At 44.1% G+C, this 20,936-nt stretch overlaps 1 protein-coding gene across 2 annotated transcripts in view; it reads right to left on the bottom strand.

The window, feature by feature from the left end:
* The window catches only part of TRIM25 (tripartite motif containing 25), a 29,901-nt gene extending 19,635 nt beyond the window's left edge, over positions 1–10,266 (bottom strand). The window contains exons 1-4 of one of the 2 annotated variants that reach the window (XM_036999018.2): positions 9,279–10,263; positions 5,619–5,714; positions 3,234–3,467; positions 1,110–1,275 (exon numbers count right to left, since the gene is read on the bottom strand). In XM_036999018.2, coding sequence (XP_036854913.2) covers positions 1,110–1,275; positions 3,234–3,467; positions 5,619–5,714; positions 9,279–9,875 — 1,093 coding nt within the window. In that variant the 5' untranslated portion in view covers positions 9,876–10,263. Of the gene's footprint in view, positions 1–1,109; positions 1,276–3,233; positions 3,468–5,618; positions 5,715–9,278 lie in introns of both variants that reach the window. The other variant, XM_036999019.2, reaches the window with a different exon arrangement.
* Positions 10,267–20,936: the final 10,670 nt, after the last annotated feature.

Genomic DNA, 20,936 nt, shown 5'->3' with positions numbered 1-20,936 from the left:
GCAGAAATTCAAGTTCACCCCCTAGATCACACAGCAAAGATTCACTATGTGCCTGGCACTGGGGAGAGTGTGTTGGAAAAAACAGGCCAAGCCCCCAGCCTCACAGAGGTCACACTCTGGTGGGGGAAGCAGACAGGAATGACAAGGAAAAGTAAACTCAGCTGTGCAGAAGGCCCCAGTGGATGATAAGGATCCTGGAACCTAGTCTGAGAAAGGGAGTGGTGACAGGGGGGGTTTGCTGAGAAATATAATATTTCAACAGATCTTCAAAGGATAAGAGGCGTTAACTGGTGAATATATAATCTAGAAAATGCTTCCTAGTGTCTACCTACAAGGGACCTTCTAATCAGTGGGAAGAGCATGTACAAAGGTCCTGTGGCGGAAAACTTATATATTTTTGGGACCTGAATGCAAAGAGGTGCACAGGATGAGGGGGCACTTCAGGGCTGGAGAGACAGACAAGGCCTGCCCAGGCAGGTTCTTGTAGGCCATGGTCAAGAGTCTAGTATACAATCTAAAGGCAATGAAAATTCTCTGGAAAGGGTGGATGGAGAAGGTTCTAAGAGGTCAAACTTGTACCCTGAAAAGCTCTGACTGCAGCAGGAGTGGTCAGAGGACTATTTAGGAAGCTACCACCACTGATGGCAATGGAGAGGTGGTGGCCAGCAGTGGGACCAATGTAATGAGTCAGGAGATATTAAGAAACAAAATCTGCTGAAGGATTGGATATAGAAGAAAGGAAAGTGGGTGTCAAGGAGGAATTCCAGGTTTCTCTGGCCCCAAAACTAGCCATTACCCCACCAAATACACCCACAACCCAGAGTCAAAACCCATTGAGTCAGCCTCAAGATCCCAGACACAAAGAGCCCACTCAGCAAGTCCCATCCTAACACCAAGCCCCAAAAAATGTTTTTATGAAGAATGGCTACAACCTTAGAATCAGGCAAAGACTCCCCACTACCTCCTAGATGCAAGTCCTAGAGGTTCCAGGACTCCTGAAACCAGGCCCAGTGCTCTGGATCAAGACCCTCTCTCCCACCCAAAATGCTGAGGGGACGCATCCCAATTCAGGGTCCCAGAGGGAGAGGGTGGGGGTTGTTAATGGTCACCTGAGCCACTGGGCTCCTCAGCCTTCTTGACCTGCTTTATATACTGCTTCAGCTCGTTTTTGAGGTCCGTGGTGCCCTGGCAGACACTGTGTATCAGCTTGTGATTCAGCTCCATCCTGGGGACGTAGACTGGCTTTGTCAAGACTCCGTGCAGTTTTGCCGCTTTCTGGAATGAGCCAGGGGGTTAGTTCAGGCAGCACCAGTGAAGCCAGGGCTCAGCTCAAGCCTCATGAATCCTGAGACGAGTTTCCCTGTGCCTGTAGGTGCTAAGTCCCAGCTACAGGCCAGAGGTCGTGAAGTGGCACTTACGACACAGTGATCTAAAGCTGGAAGGGCCCTCAGAGGTCACTCACCTCACAGATGGGAACACTGAAGCCAAGAAATAACAAGTTTCCTGCCAGCAATGCTGCTAATTAGTGGCAGGGACAAAGTTGAAAGTCTCCTGACCCCCAGGGGTAATGCCCCTTCAGCCCCTCCAGCTATGGCTGAAAAAGGACAGGGGACTCAGGACCATCCACTCTAAGGACCAGATGTGAACATGTGTTCTGAAAACACAGGATACCTCAAGGGGTGCACAATTCAGCCAAGGCACATCAGTGAAAAAGAAGGGTCTTACGGAAGGCCCCAAACTCTGAGACCAAATCAGGTCATTCAGTTATCCAGACGCAGATGCAGAATTCTGAGAGCTCAAGGCAGCTACTCCAATAAACAGGAATTAAGTAACTGAGAGGAAAGCTAATGCCATCCGGCTGAGGCAAGGATAAAAGTCCAAGCAGGCATAAGAGGTTACCAGTCTCTCATGTACCCTCTGCAGGAGCTGAACAAGGAATCGGGGCCTTTGAGGTGTCCTGGCCCATCACCCAGTCAATGGGGCTCACTGGAACACCGACATGCCAGGCAGTCTTCTAAGCACCAGACATGCCAGGAGGAGGAAGGGCAGGTGGGCCCCTCCCAGAAGTCTGAACAGACATGAAAACAAGCCCGCCTAAAACACTGCTATGGAGGGCTACAGCGGGTATAACACACCCTGGGACACCACACCAGCAACAGCAGACTAGCAGGACCCAAGACAAGGGGACAGTGGAGCGGCCCCCCAAGAAAGACAGGATTTATTAGGCAACGGTCAGCCGTGGCGTCCCCACCAATGCCAGGTGTGCCTGGGGAATGGTGAGTGCTCTGCTGCAGTCAGGGCACCAGGCAGGGCTGGGGGACAAGAGACGAGGCTGCCGGCAAAGGCAGGGCCCAGCACCCAGGGCCTCGGGGACCACACTAAATAACATGAAGATAGGGCGGAGGGGTGTCTCTGCTTTAGAAAGACACTTCCAGAGGTGGTGCAGTGGAGGGATGGGGGGAAGGGAGTGGAGGCTTATGCAGAAGACGACACAGAATCATAAATCTTGGCTCCCAGGGTTCCCACCTGCCCTAGGGAACACACCATATATAATCCCCTCCCCCTGAATATGGGCAGGATGGTGATTACGAAAGGATATCGCTCTTGGGTAGGTTACCTTATATGGAAAAATTGAAGGAATATGGCAGATATAATTAAGACCCAAGTCTTTTGGTTTTGAGTTAATCAAAAAGGTGATTATCCTGGGTGGGCCTGACTTACCCAAGTAAAAGCCTTTAAAAGAGGGCCTGGGCCTTTCTGGAGGGAGAAATTCTCTGCTGGCTTAGAAGCAAGCTGCCAAGTTTAGAGAGGGCTACATGGCAGGAAGCCACAGCAGCCTCTAGGAACTGAGAGACCCTGGCTAACAGCCAGCAAGACAGCAGGGGCCTCAGTCCCGCACGAGGAACTGAATTCTGCCAACCAACCTGAGCTTGGAAACTACCTCTGAGCCCCAAGAGGAATGCGGGCCAGCCGACACTCAGACTGCAGCCTGTGGGCCCCTAAGCCATGCTCAGGCTCCTGAGCATAGAAAGCGTGAGAGAGCAAAGGTAAGTTCTCTTGAGCCACTAAGTTTGGGGTTGGTTGTCACACAGCATAGAAAATGGATACTGTGCGTGTGTCGGGGATGCTTCCAATGACCTCTTACACCCCAACTCCTTAAGGGCCCCAGGGCACCTATAAACAACACTGTCATGCCAGGCAGAGTGTCCAATGATGTCCTCATCAAGACCCACCTCCAGAAACTCAAACTCGTCCCCCTCAGTCAGGGCAAGCTCAATCTCCTCCTTGAGGATCTCAATCTCATTCTTCTTCTTGAGGAGGATCTGGTAAATGTTGTCGAACTTGCTGCTGACCCTCTTCTCCTCTTCCTTTATCTTCTGTGTCGAGCTGGCCTCTGAAGCATCAATGAGAGCCTTCATCTCTATGTAGTCTTGTCTAAGCTGCTCCATCTTCTTGTGCGCAGCATCCTGAGAGGGCCAAGACAACAGGGCATCCATCAGATGGGCAGCAAAGCTCGGCCTGCAGTACCACACGTTGGTGAGACATGCAGCACCAGGACCTCTTACCTGTATTTCATGTGAGTACAAATGGATACAGCCACTTTGGAGGGCAATCTGGCAGTATCTAGTGAATCTGAAGGTACTCACACCCTGTGATCCAACAACCGACCCAAGGAAGATACTCTAGAAAATTTCTCAGACACCTGCCCCAGAGACAGACGCAAGAATGCTTATAAGCAGCATTGTGCGAATAAGCAAAACTCTGCAAACACTCTGAATGTCGATCAATAGGAGACTGGATATGCAGACTGCAAATTATTCTGAGTGGAATATTAAACAGCAATAAAAATTAATGAACCAGAGCAGTGTGAGGATAAATTTCCATGAGAGAAAAATGACTTGCAGAAGACATATAGTTTGATGCTCTTTATATAAAACTTAGAAACAAATGGAACAGAGTATTTATTGCTAAAGGAATAACATATGCATAATAAAAGTATAAAGACACACATAGGAGTGAGTGAATAAATTCAGGATAGTGGTCACTTTTGGAAGAGAGGAAGGGGGATTAAAAAAGGGAGAAAGAAAGTGGGGCAAAAGTGATGTGTGCAACACTCTTCTTCCTTGTGCCCCTTTTCACAGACTCCAACAGAGATGTCACGGTGACCCAGCTGCAACCAAAGACATGAGGAAAACACCCTGTGGGGTGGTGAGGCAACAGGAAAACAAGACCCTGAGCCCTGAATGATCACATGGAGCAGAACGATCCCACTAGTCTGAGTTGCTCAGGTCTTGTCTTGAACTCAGGTCCCAGTGAGCAAAAGAGACTTCTCTCTTATTTCAGTCCCTGAATTTTTGGGTTCTCTTTGCTAGCAGTTTAGCCTGCTCACCGCCCTCACCCCACCATGTGCATTCTTTCACTGAAGCCTCACAGTCACCTTCAGAAAGAAGTCTTGATTCCATTGTGCACATGGGAAAACTGAGGCTTAGAGATGTGCTGACAAGACCAAAGTATCACAGGTTGGTATGTACCACAGCTGGTATTCTAACCCAGATCTCACCTGATTAAGCCACAGCTGCTTCAATAAAGCAGGTGCCGCAGCTCCAGAACAGGAAACTTAATCATACTTTAATATAAAAGATATTATACACACACACATACACACACACACACACGTGTGTGTGTGTGTGTGTTAAAAACCTTATAAAAATTGTGAAAACTAGAGGGAAAAAACCATGTCTAATCCTACTACTCCAACACTTGCACCCCTCTCCTTTTACTATACTTCTTTCCAGGCTTTTTGTTCCTACAGTTTCTGGAATGAGTTGAATGGTGGCCCCCAAAAAGAGATGTCCACATCCCAGGACCTGCGAATGTGACTTACTTAGAAAAAGTCTTGGCAGAGGTAATTAAGATGGGAATCTTAGAGATCGCCCTGGATGACCCAGGTGGGCCCTAAATCCAATGACAAGTGTCCTTACTGGAGAGAGAAGAGACACACAGAAAAGGGGAGGCCACGTGAGGACAGAAGGTGACAGAGGCACAGGCTGGAGTGGTGCAGCCGCAAGGCAGGGAACGCCTGAGCCACTGGGCGCTGGGAGAAGCCACAAAGATTCTCCCTAGGACCTTTGGAGGGAATGTGGCCCTGTCAACACTTTGATTTTGGACTTCTGGCCTCCAGAGCTGTGAGAGAACACATTTCTGTAATTTTAAGCCAAGTCTGTGGTAATTTGTTACAGCAACTCTAGAGAACCAATATATTGCATTTACATAAATAGATGCAACTCTCGTGGGCATACATTTCAGCTTCCTATTTTTTCTCCCACTTAAGCCATAACCACTTTTTATACTATTACTTTTTAATCCCAGGTTTTAGTGATTCCCCCACCCCACCCTAAGTGCAGGCTTGTAGGTGTTCTTCAGTATGAGTCTGTGAAGGCTCTCTGCTGGGCACATATCTGATTGCATGTTTCACAAGGTTGATGTTTAAGGTCTGACACTGAGTGAAGCCAACGTGAGCCTTGCAGAGATCAGAGCTGAGCTCATCCTGCCTGTCCTGCCTGGAGGCCATGGGAGGCCCGAGGGCCAGGCCAGTGGTGGCAAGCCCTGCCACTTACCCACATAGCCTCCTGCCTGGCTCTCACATCCTCCAGCGCTCGCGTTGCCCCATTGATCTGACTGTGGATGATGATCAGCTTATGTTTCAGCTGGGTCTGCGGAAGAAGCAAACCAGGGTAAGAAAGCTCCTCAGCCCAGCCCCTGCCAGCACCCCACACCAGGGACCATGCTGAAGCTCTCCCATGGTGTTTCTGCCTCCCCTGCCACCCCATGTCTTGCCTGCTTACAGCTTTTTGAAGTATTGTCTTATTTTCTGCCTCCCTTCCTCCTTTTAGAGGAACATTATAGTAGTTAGAAGCACAGGATTCAGAGCTGGCCAGACCAGGATTCTAGTCCCTATTCCCAGCTGTCCAAAAGCCCCTCACCTGTTTTCCTTGGCCACGAAATAGATAACAACTGTCCCCCACCTCACAGGGCTGGTAGGAGGATTAACTGAAACAATGTTAAGTTCTCAGCACAGAGCCTGAATCTCAGTAAGGACAAACTGAATGTCAGCTTGTATTACTGTGAGTTTCTTCACTAGCACCCATTTTAAAGATGATGAAACTGAGGTGAGGAGGAGAGCAAGGTTGCCATAGTCACACAGACAAAACGAGCTGGGACGGTGATAGCATGCAACATCATGCAAACCTACCCTCCCACTGCAAACAACCACAGAAACAGACAGAATATTTGGGAGGAATCTGCTAAAAGATAATGGAAAGCTAACAAAGCAGGGAAGGACTTTAGAGCCAAGATGTGGGAGGAACCCCAGGGAGATAAGGCTGCTATCTGGGGCTGCTCTCCCAGAGCCATCACATCCCGGAAGCCAGCTGGGAGAGTCTCTGTTGTACATCAGCCTCAGGGAGGCAGGAGGACAAACATCAGAGTCCAAGGCTCACTTGTAAGCCCCACAGGCAGATCTCCAAGAACTCCACCCTAGGAAAATAAGGATGAGCCAGCCCACCATCAGTTCAATCCCTGACACGGAATTAAGATGACTCAGAATTGCTAGGTCCCTGGCCACCACCAGAAACAAAAGTAAATTATGCATGAAGGAAGATAATGTCATCTGGGGTCTCTTACTACTTCTATACATTTTCATAATCAAAATTTGAGTCTCCTACCTCCTTGCTCAAGTGAAATGTTGGGGCATAGAAACGGTAAAGAAGAGAACAACCTCACCACTCAAATAATAGCAGCTAGTGCTCATCATGGACTTACTCTCAGCCAGCCATTGTTCTAGTACTTTACATGTATTAATTTATTTAAAGCTAAGAACACTAAGAAGTAGGAGTTACCCACACTAAAAAACAGTAGTTAAGTGGCTTCCCCTAGGTCACATCACTATTAACTGGTGTTACAAATACAGTCTAGTGTCCAAACTGAGCATACTGGAAATTTCTAGAAAAAAACATTTACTTCCCCTAACTAGCTGGCTCAACATATTCTGGCCCTCCCTTCTACTTTCCTGCTTCCCCACTCCATTAGAGATATTCAGGTCTGAATTTGACCTTGAATCTGGATTTGAACAACCCCGTGACAGTCATATGTAAGAGCTGGAAGCAGAGACCAAGGCCCGTACTAGCTTGACCCCAAAAGCCCAAGTCACTCATGATGTTTCAGATTCGACATCTGTCACAGTGTCCTTTGACCTGGCCTCTAACAGTGGCCAAAATAAACTGTGGGCCCAGGGCAGAAGGCCAGTCCCAGGCAGACCCAGCCTCACAGGTCTCAGAGCATAAGAGAACTCAGAACACTGGGGGTTGACAACTGACTCACCTCCCAGAGCCACTCTTAGTGTGCATCCCTGAACTCTGTATTTTGAAAGATTTTATTCACCATTAATCAAACACATGTGACAGTCCTCTCATGGTGGAGAGGGGCCCAAATGGCTCCGAACAAAATGAAAGTGGCCCAAGGACTTTGATAGTCATGACAATCCCCTAATCAAGGGTAGAGAACTTCGTAAAGTTCTGAGGATCCCTTCACACACTGCAGATTTGGGTGCTCCACATGGGACAAACCAGAGTTCTAAGACTGCGCCCAGCTAGTGGCTAAGACAAGCCAGCCACCCAAGCCTGGGGCACTGCTCAGCTGGGGCTGGTCCTGCCACCAGTAGTGAGAAGCAGCAGGGCTGGAAAAGGAGGCTGCTTAAAGGGCTCAGCCAGCGAGGACAGCGAGGGAGTGGGGAGATGGCGGGAAGGCACACTACAAGGGTTAAACTTCAGAGAGTGCTCTGCACAGACTGGGTGAGGACTCCAGCTTGGGGCCTAGAGGCCATGAGAGCTGTGCCTCTGGGCCTGATGAAGGAGCCCCCTGCCCTCTACTTGCTTGCTGCCTCCACGGATAAGAACTTCTAGAAGGGCCTTTTGGTAGGACCAGGCTGCCCCAGTCCTCAAAGACAGACCCTTGCATCCTGCAGCAAAGATCGGGGAAGCCTCCACCAGCCTGACAGCCTCCACCCCAACCAGCTCTCCTCTACCCTGGGCCAGAGTAACAGACATGATACAGGCAGCTCTTCGGGAGCATTCACTGTGAAACGCTGTTCATAGATGGCCTCATTCAATCCTCCTGATAACTTTCTGAGATAGGTACTGTTATTGTCCCCTTTTATTTCCCAGGGAGGAAGCAGCTGGACCTTTTAAACCCAGGTCTCGACAACCAGCTCTGGTCGGAGCCGTGTCAACCAGCCATGCTGCCTGAGGCTGGGGCCTGCCTAGGACGAATTTCCCACACAGCTCAGCTCTCCAGAGCCCAAAGCACCATGGGCTTGGAAGGCCCCTTAGCAATCCACCGGTCCCACGTCCTCCCTTTATTGACGAGGACTCAGGTCCAGGAGCCAAACCCTGTGGTCCAAGTCTCACAGCCCAGATGGAGGGCACTATGTGTGAGACTCTGGCCTCCCTGTCTCTTAGTGTGCATCCCAGAACCCTGTATTTTGAAAGATTTTATTCACCATTAATCATGCTGTGCCCTACCCAAGGATTCTTGGGACTCTGCCCACCCTGCCCAGCAATAATAATCCTCCCTGCTCACTAGAAAAATCTCTGGCTTTTGCGGACATGATCTCAAGCCTCCAGGAATGTCCCATGCTCTGGACTCTGTAGACGTAGATACGAGGCTAGTCCACGGGGAGAAAGGGCAAACCATGCAGTCAAACCAGCTGGACGTCTAATGCCTGCTGGGCTGCTTACTGGATTACCTCAGGCTAAATTAACTTCTCTGACCTCCAGTTTCCTCAGCTGTAAAATGGAACTAATTATACCTACCTCCTGGGTGCTGCCAGGATTTAATGAGGGAACAGAGGTAACCTAGGGGCTCATACTTGAGGTTCAAAATGCTCTACTAAATGCTGTCAGAGAAGTACAAAGCTTAAGCCAAGCAACATCACCTGTGTCTTCAGTGGTCCCCTCTGTAAAATGGGTGGGTGGGAGTGGGGGAGGGGGAGAGGAGGGAAAGGCGGACCACGGACGATAGAGGAGGACTGTACGTTCTTCCCAACCCTTTCTACTCTATCCTGGGGGATGCCCCTGCCCCGGGTCTCAGGCCCTGCAAGTCCCAGCCTCCCGACCCAGGCGATCCAGGGAAGGCCGTGCATGATGCCCACAGTCGCGCGCGCTGAACAACACTGCAGGCCCAGATTGCCCCTCGGCGTGCCCGCACCTGGCACCCCTTACCTCCAGGTCAGCGCTGGCCTGGTTCAGGGACGCAGTAGAGCAGGTCTTGTGCCCCACCAGGCAGATGTGGCAGATGGACTCGCCATGCTGGAGGCAGAAAAAGTCCCGCAGCCGGCTGTGCTGGGGACACTTGCGGCGCAGCAGGTTGCGGACAGGCGGCTGCAGCGGGTGGTCCTGGAAGGCAGGGCTGTCAAGGTGCGGCCGCAGGTGCTCCTGGCAGAACGAGGCCATGCACACGAGGCACGTCTTGACGGCGGTGGCCTTTAGGCAGTGGTCGCAGGCCACCTGGCTGGCCTGACTCGGGGTCGTGGAGCGGGAAGGCGGCGTCCAGCCGTCGGGGGGCAAATCCCGGGCCAACTCGGCCTGCTGGAACTGCTCCACCACCGCGCACAGCACCGTGTTCTTGTGCAGCTGCGGCCGCGTCTGGTACACCGCGCGGCACTGCGGGCACAGGAACGGCGGGCCCTGGACCGCCCACGTCCCGTCCAGGCATAACCGGCAGAAGTTGTGGCCACACGGAGTGGTGACCGGCTCCTTGAAGGGCTCCAGGCAGATGGAGCACGACAGCTCCTCGGCCAGGGGGATCAGCTCAGCCATGGCGCTCCTGACGCGACGAGCTGGGACTGAGGGTGAAACTGCTGCACTCGGGCAGAGGCAGAGGAAACGAAACTGAGCGGGGCAGAGGGCGGCCTCCGCGGCCTTCCAGGAAGTCACGTGGGCGCGGGGGCGGGGCGCGGGGTGCCCGCGGGGGACCGGGCGGCCCGTGGCGCGAGCTAGTTGCAGGTCGGCAACGCTGGATCCACCGATGGCTTCCACGGGGTGGGCGCGAGGCTCGGGGTTTCTATCCTCACTACTAGCAGGGAGATCTTAGGCCCACTCTGCGGATGAGGGGACCGACGTGGCAAGTGGGGAGCCTCGGACCCAGTTGGGCTTCTGCATGAACGCGCCTGCAGGGAGTCCCTACCTACGAAGAACACATCCAGACCGGAGATGTCCCCACTGCCCCGCGAATAAAGGCTGTCAGGACAGGACTTTAAAAACTAACTGTAGGAACAAAAGGTTCTTTTTTTTTTTTAATCCTTCCTTCCTCTTCCCTGATTGGGCTCTGGCTTATCTACGTAGGATCCCTGGAAGGCTGGAGCCCGTAACACACCCATGCTTGAATTAGTGAATCTCTTTGGTGTTTTTTATTTCCTATTGAGGTTTGAAGACATCCCAGTTTAACAAAGGTTTTCTCTCACACAGACACATACAATACTGCAACTTAAACATTTGTCTCAAAATTGTTTATTTAGGTTTTTCTCTAATTCTTTGCGCTCTGTTTTCCCCCTTCTCTGGTCTGAGTGCAGGAAAAGTGGGTGTACAGGAGGAGAGAATTGTTCCCGCCCCCCCCCCCCCACAAAAGGATGGGGAGCAGAGAAAGCATTTGAGAAGGAGTTAGCTGGAGTTTGCATTGGGGACAGGGTGAGCATCAAAAAGGAGAAAAGGTAAAGATGTCTTAAACTACTGCTAAAAGCAATAGCTCCTACTCAGCGCTAGATGGGGCACCTACTCTGCGTTAGATGAGTCAGTTGTATTATCTCTTACAACCCTTATAAACTACAAGACAGAAGTCTTTATAGACATTTTTACAAATGAAAGTCACATATTTTATACAAAATAGTGCTGAAGTTCTAGCTCAGGATTGCCTTACTCAGCATTCTAATTCCTGGTTGCCCTATTTCTATTCTTCCAGGACCCTTACCCCATTTGTTCTCTTTCCTTTGGCAATGGTGTTTGCATGGGGAGGAGGAAGACAGGATGAAGGAAATTAACATGTATGCATTGTATCTCTAATTGTCACAGTAAATCTTTGAAGTAGGTGTAATTATCTCATGTTACAGATGAGAAAATTGAGGCTTAGAGAAAGTAACTTACCTGAGACAATTGATACTGGCATCCAGCCTGATTCCAGAAACCAAGCATTTCCTACTCTGTAATGCTGCCTCTGGATGGAAAGAATAGAGCAGTTCCCAGGAACTAAACGCTATGAAGTCCCCTATGAGCTAGCTCTTGTGGATGAGGTGGCCTGTTGACTCAGGACAGAATATTTGTAGACTTCTTTTTCCAGATGGAGAAGTTGGGAAGGGCTGGTTTCACAGTCAAGACAGCAAGGAGGGACATATACTTTGGTTATCAAATTCCATGCAGTAGATATTTACTAACACCTACAGGCTAAATTCATTCCACTGTGGCTAGAAAATATACTTATATCATTTCAGTCTTTCAAATTTTATTGAGACTTGTTTTATTACCCAAATGTAATATCTTATGGGTTACTGTTTGTATAGTATCTCTTGTTCCATCTTTTACTTTCAACCTGTTTGTGTCTTTGAAGCTGAAGTATGGCTCTTGTAGACAGCATATAGTCTCAGATCATGGTTTTTATGCACCCAACTAATCTCTGCCTTTTAATTGGAGCATTTAATCCATTTACATTAAATTACTGGTAAGGTTTACATCTGCCATTTGCTACTTATGTCTTACATCTTTGTTGCTCCTCTATTTCTCCATTACTGCCATCTTTTGTTATTTTCCAGTGCAATATTTTTATTCCTTTGTTATTTCTTCAAATATTCTTCCTGCCCTCCCTCTTGCCCCTTACCTATAGGAACTCCCTTTCATGTAGGTTGGTATGCTTGTTGGTGTCCCTTCCACAGGTTTCTGAAATTCTGCTCATTTTTCTTTATTCTTTTTCCTGTTTCACAGATTGGATAATCTCAATTGATCATATCCAGATTCACAAATTCTTTCGTCTGCTTGCTCAAACCCATTGTTGAGTCCCTCTAATGAATTTTTCACTTGTTTACTTTTCAACTCTGGAATTTAGTTAAAAAAAAATCTCAAAACAAGTAAATACAAATTATATCTCCTTACTGATATTCTCTATTTAGAGAGACATAATTCACATACTTTCCTTTATTTCTTTAGACTTGGTTTCCTAATGTTCTTTAAACCTATTTAAAATAGTTGATTTAAAGTCTTTGTCTAGTAAGTCCCAACATTTGCACTTCAGGGACAGTTTCTATTTTTTCTTATATATGGTGTGGGTAAAATTTGTAACATTTCCAGAATATCTGGCCTCGTTTTAGTGCATTTGCATGTCCTCAGGGGTGGAGAGAAGTTCATCTCCATGTCAGTGGGTAATTACCTGGGCAATCCAGGGCATATCTGAACCTGAGAGTTTAAAGGGAGGGGCTGGCTTGCTTGCTGGCTTCTTCAGGAGCAGAGGAAAGAGACGGCCCTGGACTGCAGTTTGTGAGCAATAAATGGGTTTTAAACTTTCTCTTTTTGACTGATTTTGGTTTTTAGAGGTATTTTGCCCTGGGATTTCCTCTCCCTGGACATACATATGGGTCACTCTTGTTTCTTTGTATCATAAAAACTGGACATTTAATATAATTTTGTGTGTATTGTTCAAAACTGGACACTTAATATAGTGTGGCTCTGTGGAACCCTGATCCCCCCTCCCCTCCAAGGATTTGTTGTTGTGACTGTTTGTTCTTGCTATTTATTTAGTGGTTTTCCTGCATTTCATTAAGTCTGTATTCTTTGTCATGTGTTGCTTCTAAAGTCTCTTAGTTGTCTTAGCGATCACCTAATGATTGGATAGGGATTTCCTTAAATGCTTAGAACCAATAAGTTCCCCAGTGTTTTCCAAGAGCTCACATTTGCAGACTATTGGTTTCCAAGACTATCATGGAGAGCTGGGGAGGAGGGGGGTGTTGGGGATGGATAATGGCAATAGGGCAAGTTAAAACACCACAAAGCATGCTGTTCTTACCAAGATTCAGCCACTTGCATTGAATAAGCACTCCTTGAATTGTTGTAAGCTCTTCACTAATCTCCAGAGTTCTGAAAAAGTTGATCCTGACAATTCTCATTAGTTTCCTTTTCTGGAGGCAGAATTTTCTGAGGCCCTTACTCTGCCATCTTTGCTGATGTTACCATATTGCTCATTTCATGTCAGTAGAGTTTGTAGTAATAACCCCTTTCATTCCTAATTTAAGCAATTTCTTTTTTCCTTGATTAATCCACCCAATAAATTATTAATTTTATTAACTTTTCATAGAATCAACTTTTGGCTTTGATTTTCTCTGTCATTTGTCTGCTCTCTTTTTCATTGGTTCATTCTCTTATCTATTATTTCCTTCTACTTACTTTTGGCTTAATTTGCTCTTTTTAAGCTTGTTAAGTTCGAACATAGATTACTGTTGTTAAACTCTTCTTTTCTAATGTAGGCTCTTAAAACTATAAATTTTTAAATACTCCTTTAGCTGTATTCCACAAGTTTTGATATATGTGTTTTCATTATCATTCCATTCAAAATATGTCCTAATTTCCTTTGTAATTTCTTCTTTAATACATCAGCTACCTATAAGGATATGGCTTCATTATGAAATATCTGGATATTTTTATTTTATTTATCCTGGATATTTTATTATTATTGATTTCTGATTTAATTCCATTTCAGTCAGTTCTACTATCTAAGATGTTTGTTTTTTGACATATGTCGAGGCCTATGTTATCAGCATTTGGTCTATCTTAGTGAACATTCCTAGTAGCACTTTTTTAAAAGTATGTATTGCAGCTGTTGAATATTTAAATATTAATTATATCAAGGTTCAGATATTCTATACCCTTCTCAATTTTTTTTGTCTAGTTCTACAAATTTCTGACAGATGTTAATTTCTTCAATATGATAACGAACTTGTCTATTTCTCACTTTGCTTTTTTCTTCATGTAGTGTGACACTTTGTTGTTATGTACTATTATGGGTTGAATTTTATATGCCCAAAATATGTTAAAATACTGACCCCTGGTATCTGCGAATATGATCTTATTTGGAAATAGAGTCTTTGCAAATGTAATCAATTAAGATGGGGTCATTAGGATACGCCCTAATTCAATATGACTTAGGAAAATTCCATGGGAAAACATTCACACAGAAGGAGAGAATACCATATGCCAGTGGAGGCAGAGACCGAAATGCTGTAGCTGTAATCCAAGGAACATGAAAGACTGCTAGTAAACCACTATAAGCTAAGAAGCAAGAAAGGAGTCCCGCCTGCAGGTTCTAGAGGCAGCATGGCCCTTCCCACACCTCGATTTCAGACCTCTGGCCTCTTGAACTGCAAGAGAATAAACTTTCATTGGTTGATATCACCTCGTTTGTGGTAGTTGTTGTGACAACCCTAGGAAACTAATACAGGTACATACAGATTAGGGATTTTATATATGTTTGTTTAACCCTTCTATAATGAAGAAAAATCCCCCTTTACCTCTCATAATAATCTTTCTCTTCAAATCTTCCTTGTCTGAAAGCAATACGGTCACACTAGCTTTATCCTACTATCTGTGTGGTATACCTTTCTATCCTGTTACTTCCAATTCACTGAATCTTTATGTTTAAAGTGTCTCTCCTATAGGTTGAATACAGTTGGATCTTGATTTTTTTATTTAGCCTGACAATCTGTCTTTTATTGTATTAAATGGACGTATTGATTTTAAGTCTACCAAATTGTTACTTGTTTTTAGTTGTCTCTGGTTTTTGTTCCAGTGTTCCTCTTTTCCAGTCTTTCTTTGGATTAATCAAATATATGATACATTTCATTTTTATTTCCTCTTACTGTCCTTTTACTTATACTTTTTATTATATTTCTAGTGGTTGTCTAGGGATTACTATACACTTCCTTAACTTATCATAGTCTATATAGAATATTGTATTAATGATTCATATAAAATTGGAGAATCTCATTTACATTAAATTTTTACTTACAGCCTCTTTTGCTATTGTTGCCCTTTTGCTATCATCTATTTTACATATGCTTACATAATAAAGCACACACTATTGTGAAAGTCAGTAACAAATAGGTCACTAGACTGAGGTGGCACTGTTGCTTTGTCAGGCAACGTGAACAAGCAAAACTGAAGTCAGAGGCAATTCCTGTAAATGCCCAAGGTTAGGAAAGCAAAACTTAAGGACAGTCAATCACAAATGGCTAACTAGGCTTTCCCAAGTAAGGAAAGCCATAGATTAAGCTATAGCAAATTAAATACTAAAAGCTTTCCCGTAGCTCCTGAGAGTGGAGTGCCCCTAACCACTTCTGGTTTGGCACTGGCCTGATTCGAATTGATGTTTGCTCAAATAAACTATTCAAATCTTTTAAGTGCCTCAGTTTATCTTTTAGCAGTATATAATTACATTTACTTTAAACAGTTAACTTCCAAAGAAAATAAAAGAGGAAGAAAAAAAATTACATATAAAAAGATAGATATACTCTCCATATTTATCATTCCCAGTACTCTTCATTCCTTCCTATGGATACAAGTTTATTTCAGCATATCCTGTAGTGCAGGTCTCCTGGAAATGAATTCTCTCAGCTTTTATTTATCTGAAAATGTCTTTATTCCATCTTCATTTTTAATGGATAATTTCACAGTATTGACTATTGACAATTGAAAACAATTCTAGGTTGACTTTCTTTCCTTTCAACTCTTTAAAAATATCATTCTAGTCTTCTGGCTCCATTGTTTGTGATGAGACAACTGTCCTTTGTATTGCTGTTCTTCTGTGGGAATGTTTTTTATTTCCTCTGGTGGGTTTTGAGATGATCTCTTTATGATTTTCAGCATTTTGACTATGATATGCCTATGTGTCTTTTTTTTTTTTTTTTAATCCTGTTTGGGGTTTGCTAGACTTCTCGGATTTGTAACTTCATGTTTTTCTCCAAATTTGGGCAATTTTTTGGACTTTGTTTCTTCAACTTTTTAGCCCCATTCTCTCTTACCAATTAAACATGTTAGCTTGTTCGGTATTGTCCTATTGAGTTACTGGGACTTTGTTAATCTGTTTTCTTTCTAGTCATCAGATAATTTCTATTCATCTGATGATAGGTTTAGTCACCCTTTCTTCTGAAGTCTCCAATTTGATGTTAATCCCCTACAGTTAAATTTTAATTCCAGATATTTTACTTTTCCATTCTAGAATTTTCACTTGGTTCTTTTTTATTTTAATGGCTTCCATTGCTTTGTGAGATTTCCCACCCATCCACTGATTGTATTTTCCTTTAAGTCCTGAAGAATATTCATAATAGCTACTTTAACATCCTTGTCTGTTAGTCCAAACTTCAGTTATCCTGGAGTCTGCTGATGTTTTTGTTGTTGGTTTTCTTGATCAAGGGTCAGATCTCCCTGCTTTTTCACAATAATAATTACTTTATGCTGGGCATTGTGGATGATATGTTTTAGGAAGTCTTGATTATATTGTTTTCCTTTAAAGGGTATTGATTTTTGTTCTGCTAGGCAGTTAAATAACAGATATATCCCTTTGGCCCTGTCAGCCTTGATTTTATTCTCTATTAGAGTGGGTATATTTTAATTTGACTTTAATCCTGGGACCTGGTCCTTCAACTAAGATGTATTCCTGACTCCTAAAACATGTCTTTTCTGGAGTCTGGCCTGAACAGTGAAGGAGCTCATAGAAGTCTCTCTCCACTCTGACTAGGCCTGAACACCATCATCTCCCAGAACTGCACAATCTCTAGTATCACCATTCAGCTCTCTTATCTGCACAACAGATCATCTCTGCTAGGCCTCACACAGCCTCACCCTGTACCTATGCAACCTAGCCCTCAACCAAGGACCCATGTGAAACTCCATGCAGACATCCAGGATCTTCCTCCCCCAAACAGTTTTCTCTTCTTTAGCAACCTGCCCCAATTTTTTTGTTGTTCAGTAGCCTACTAATCCATCCTCTGCCCTTTCAGCTCAACAAGACACCATACCACTTGGGATCCACCTCCCTGCACCACAGCAGAAATCTGGGGTGATTATAAGGCATACCTTCCTTAGGGGTTCCCCTTTTCTGCAGGATCATAATCCTATACTATCTTTTCCCCAATGCTTGAAAAAAGTTGCATCATATATTTTGCTCAGTTTTGTAGTTTTTCAGTGGGAAGGCAAGTCATGCACCAATTACTCATCACAGCCAAAGGTGGATGTTATTATGTCTTTTTCTGGCATCAGATTCTTTCCACATTTTTTTTCTCATGTTTTTCTACTGGTACCCTGAGCTTAGGCCTACTCTACCATTTGTATACTCCAGCACCACCCTGTCACCTACTTCATTTTTTTCATTGTTTTTCATTCTATCTCCTAATCCTAAAAATGGTTTAGGATCAAGAGAATAAGAAGACAAGCCACACAGTGGTAGAAAATATTTACAGAACACATACTAACAAAAAACTGTTATTCAAAATATACAAACAGCAATTAAAACTCAGTAAGATGAACATCCCAAATATAAAAAGGGCAAAAGATCTGAACAGACACCTCATCCAGGAAGATAAACAGATGGCAAATAAGCATATTAAAAGATGCTTGTCATAAGTCATCAGGGAAATGCAAATTAAAACAAGATACCACCACACACCAACTATAATGGGCAAAATCTGGAACACTGACAAGACCAAATGCTGGCGAGAATGGGCCACAGTAGGGAACTCTCATTCATGGCTGGTGGGAATGCAAAATGGACTGGCCATTTGGAAAACAATTTGGTGGTTTCTTACAAAACCATCTTAACCATATGATACAGCAATCATGCTCCTTGGGATTTACCCAAAGGAGTCAAAAACTTAACGTCCACACAAAAACCTGCACACAGATATTTAGAGCAGCCCTATCCATGACTGCTAAAACTTGGAAGCAACCAAGATGTCCTACAGTAAGTGAATGGATAAACTATGGTACTCGAACAATAGATTATTCAGTGCCAAACAGAAATGAGCTATGAAGCCATGAGAAGACATGGAAGAACTTCAATTTCATATTAAGTGAAAGAAGCCAATCTAAAAAGACTACATGCTATGAGATTCCAACTTTATGACATTCTGGATAAAGTAAAATATATGGATACAGTAAACAGATCAGTGTTTACCAGGGGTAGTACAGAAGAATGAATAAACAGGCAGAGCACAGAGGGTTTTTAGGGCAGTGAAACTGTTCTGTATGATACTGTAATGGTGGATACAGGTCATTACACATTTAGCAAAAGCCAAAGAATATATACCAAGAGTGAACCCTAATGTAAATCATGGATTTGGAGTGATAATGATGTCATTGTAGGTTCATCAGTTGTAACAAATATACCACTGTGGCATGGGACACTGATGGTGGGGGGGGCGCTCTGGCGGCAGGGATGATCAGGAGATGTATGGGAACTCTCTATACTTTCTACTCCATTTTCCTGTGAAAACTGTCCTAGAAATAAAGACTATTTTTAAAAATGGATCGGGAGTCACCAACCTTGGATGTTTCCAGAAATTAAATCTATGCTTAACAGGTGTGAATTCAAAATAGTCAATTAGCTGTATTTTTATTACTGTCATTACTACGATTGTTTGACAAGGGTCCTCAAGATTGTTCTCCAAAAGGATGTCAAAAGAAGTACGGCAAACTGGTAGCATTAATGGAACAACTGTTTGGAATTCCAAGGGCTTTGTAAGACACCATTTTTGTTTTTTAAAAATGGAAGGGGGGAAGAGGTTGTATGTGTAGTTAAAAATCTTACTATGACCAGGAATGAAACAACATACATCTGAATTTATACTTAAGGGAAAAACTTTAAAAATATTGCATTGGTAATTATCTTAGATATTAGGAAAAAATAAACCACCAGGACCCTTATTCATGTTGCACACACCCAGCAGCTGGTGCCAAAAGCACATTCTTGTACTCAGTAGTGTTCAGCTTTTTCACTTAATGATTTTGCAAGAACACATTCTTAAGGGATTCAGCTCCAAACCTTTTGCTTAATTCCTAATGATGGAATTTCATATTTGTTTCCTCTTGCTTCATTACTAACCAGGTGATGGGGAGGCAGGAGCCTACACACTTGGGCAAGTCACATAATAGGAACATAAATAAATGACAAAATCTCATCAAGCCCTTCCTATGTGCCAGGTTCCGTGCTAAATGCTTTACATGCATTATTATCTGCCCCCACTCCAGTGGGTAGGTACTATGAGGAGGAAATTGAGGCTAACCAAGGTTAGATAATTTGTCTAAGGTGAAGTGACTAAAACCCAAGGCAAAATTTGTGCCTGTGTCATCAGACTCTGGAGTCCACATTCTAACCACATACTGTCTCTGTTATTTCACTTCCTCTGGGTCTGTTGTCTCAGAGTAAAATGGAGGTTGTGCTTCATTGTTCCAAAGGTGGCTTCTGGCTTTAACATGATATGACCCCAGATTGGGTGCTTAGATTCCAGTAGACTCATGGTTTAGACCTGAGCTTTATTTCTCTTGAGTCCACTGGGACACAGGAGAAATGGTATTTTCACAGCCATCACATTTCCATGGGCATACCTGGATTGTTTAAAGAGGTAGGTGCTAACTGTAATTACATTCCTACTAATACAGTGAATTTTTAAAATGAATATTTTTAGACATGATGCAAATATCCTTTTGTCTAATCCATATAACTTTTGCAGAGTAAAATGAATCCACCTTCAAAAAGATCCCATGCTAATACTGTTGTGACTTTTCTTTCTGAATATTAATGAGTTGATTTATTGTATTAATTAGCCTCTTTTGTGTCTTATTAGAGGTTTAGGAGTAGACTGACACTTTCTGAATATCACATTTCACAAGCATTATTTTGACTTTTTACTACAAGTCTGAGGGTGGGTTAGGCCCATTCTAATGAAGACATTCGCTCTATGCCACCCAGCTCAGATGGGGACTCAATGCTGACGCCCACACCCATCTCCTTCCTACTATATCAGCTATTCTCTAAGTGTTGTCTGTGGACTCCTGTGGGTCCTCAAGATGCTTTTGGGTGTCCATGAGGTCAAAATTACTGAGATGCTACTTGTCTTTTCACCGCGTTGGTGTTTGCAATGATGGTGCAAAAGCAATGAACTGCTGCACTTCAGCATGAACCTAGCCAGTGGGACCGCTTGGCCTTGAGCTTGCAGTAGGAAAAAAAAGCCTTTTGCATTTAAGAATGTCCTTCATGGAGCAGTAACAATTATTTGTGTGACCCTTGAAGGTACATTTTCTTCTGCATAACACAGTACAGTGGTTGTCACAAGGAAAAGCACTTGTGCAATCTGTTGTACTATGAGCAGAGCTGACCTTAGTTTCCATGGGACACATTGTTACTTGAAATAATTACTGACAGAAAACCTGTAGCCATTCAGACATGGGGTTGGCAGGCAGTCTCTTCACAATGAACAAAATGAGCCTCACACATCAAGAAAAACTGACAGGGTTAGTTGGATACAGTACTTGTTTTTTCTATTCTATTGCATTTCATTTTTCAAAAAGCAGGTCATGACCCCCTACATTGATTTCATGACCCTTCCAGCAGACTATTCATAGTTTGAAAAACACTGCTAATAGAGAAAAAAGGCGACTCACAAACTGATTATAATGTGAAGAAAACACATTCTGAGGTCAACACTTCTTTTGGTCTAGTCAGTGTTTACTAGGTATTTTTTTAATTGAGACATAATTAAATATAACTGTTAAATTAGTTTCAGATGTACAACATAATGATTCAGTGTTTGTATACATGCATTGCAAAATGATCACAGTAAGTCTATCTAACAT

The sequence above is a fragment of the Manis javanica genome, chromosome 4, assembly GCF_040802235.1.
Source record: "Manis javanica isolate MJ-LG chromosome 4, MJ_LKY, whole genome shotgun sequence".
NCBI classification, from domain to species: domain Eukaryota; kingdom Metazoa; phylum Chordata; class Mammalia; order Pholidota; family Manidae; genus Manis; species Manis javanica.
Note: the sequence above shows the minus strand (reverse complement) of the source record. Positions and strands in the feature narration are given on the sequence as shown.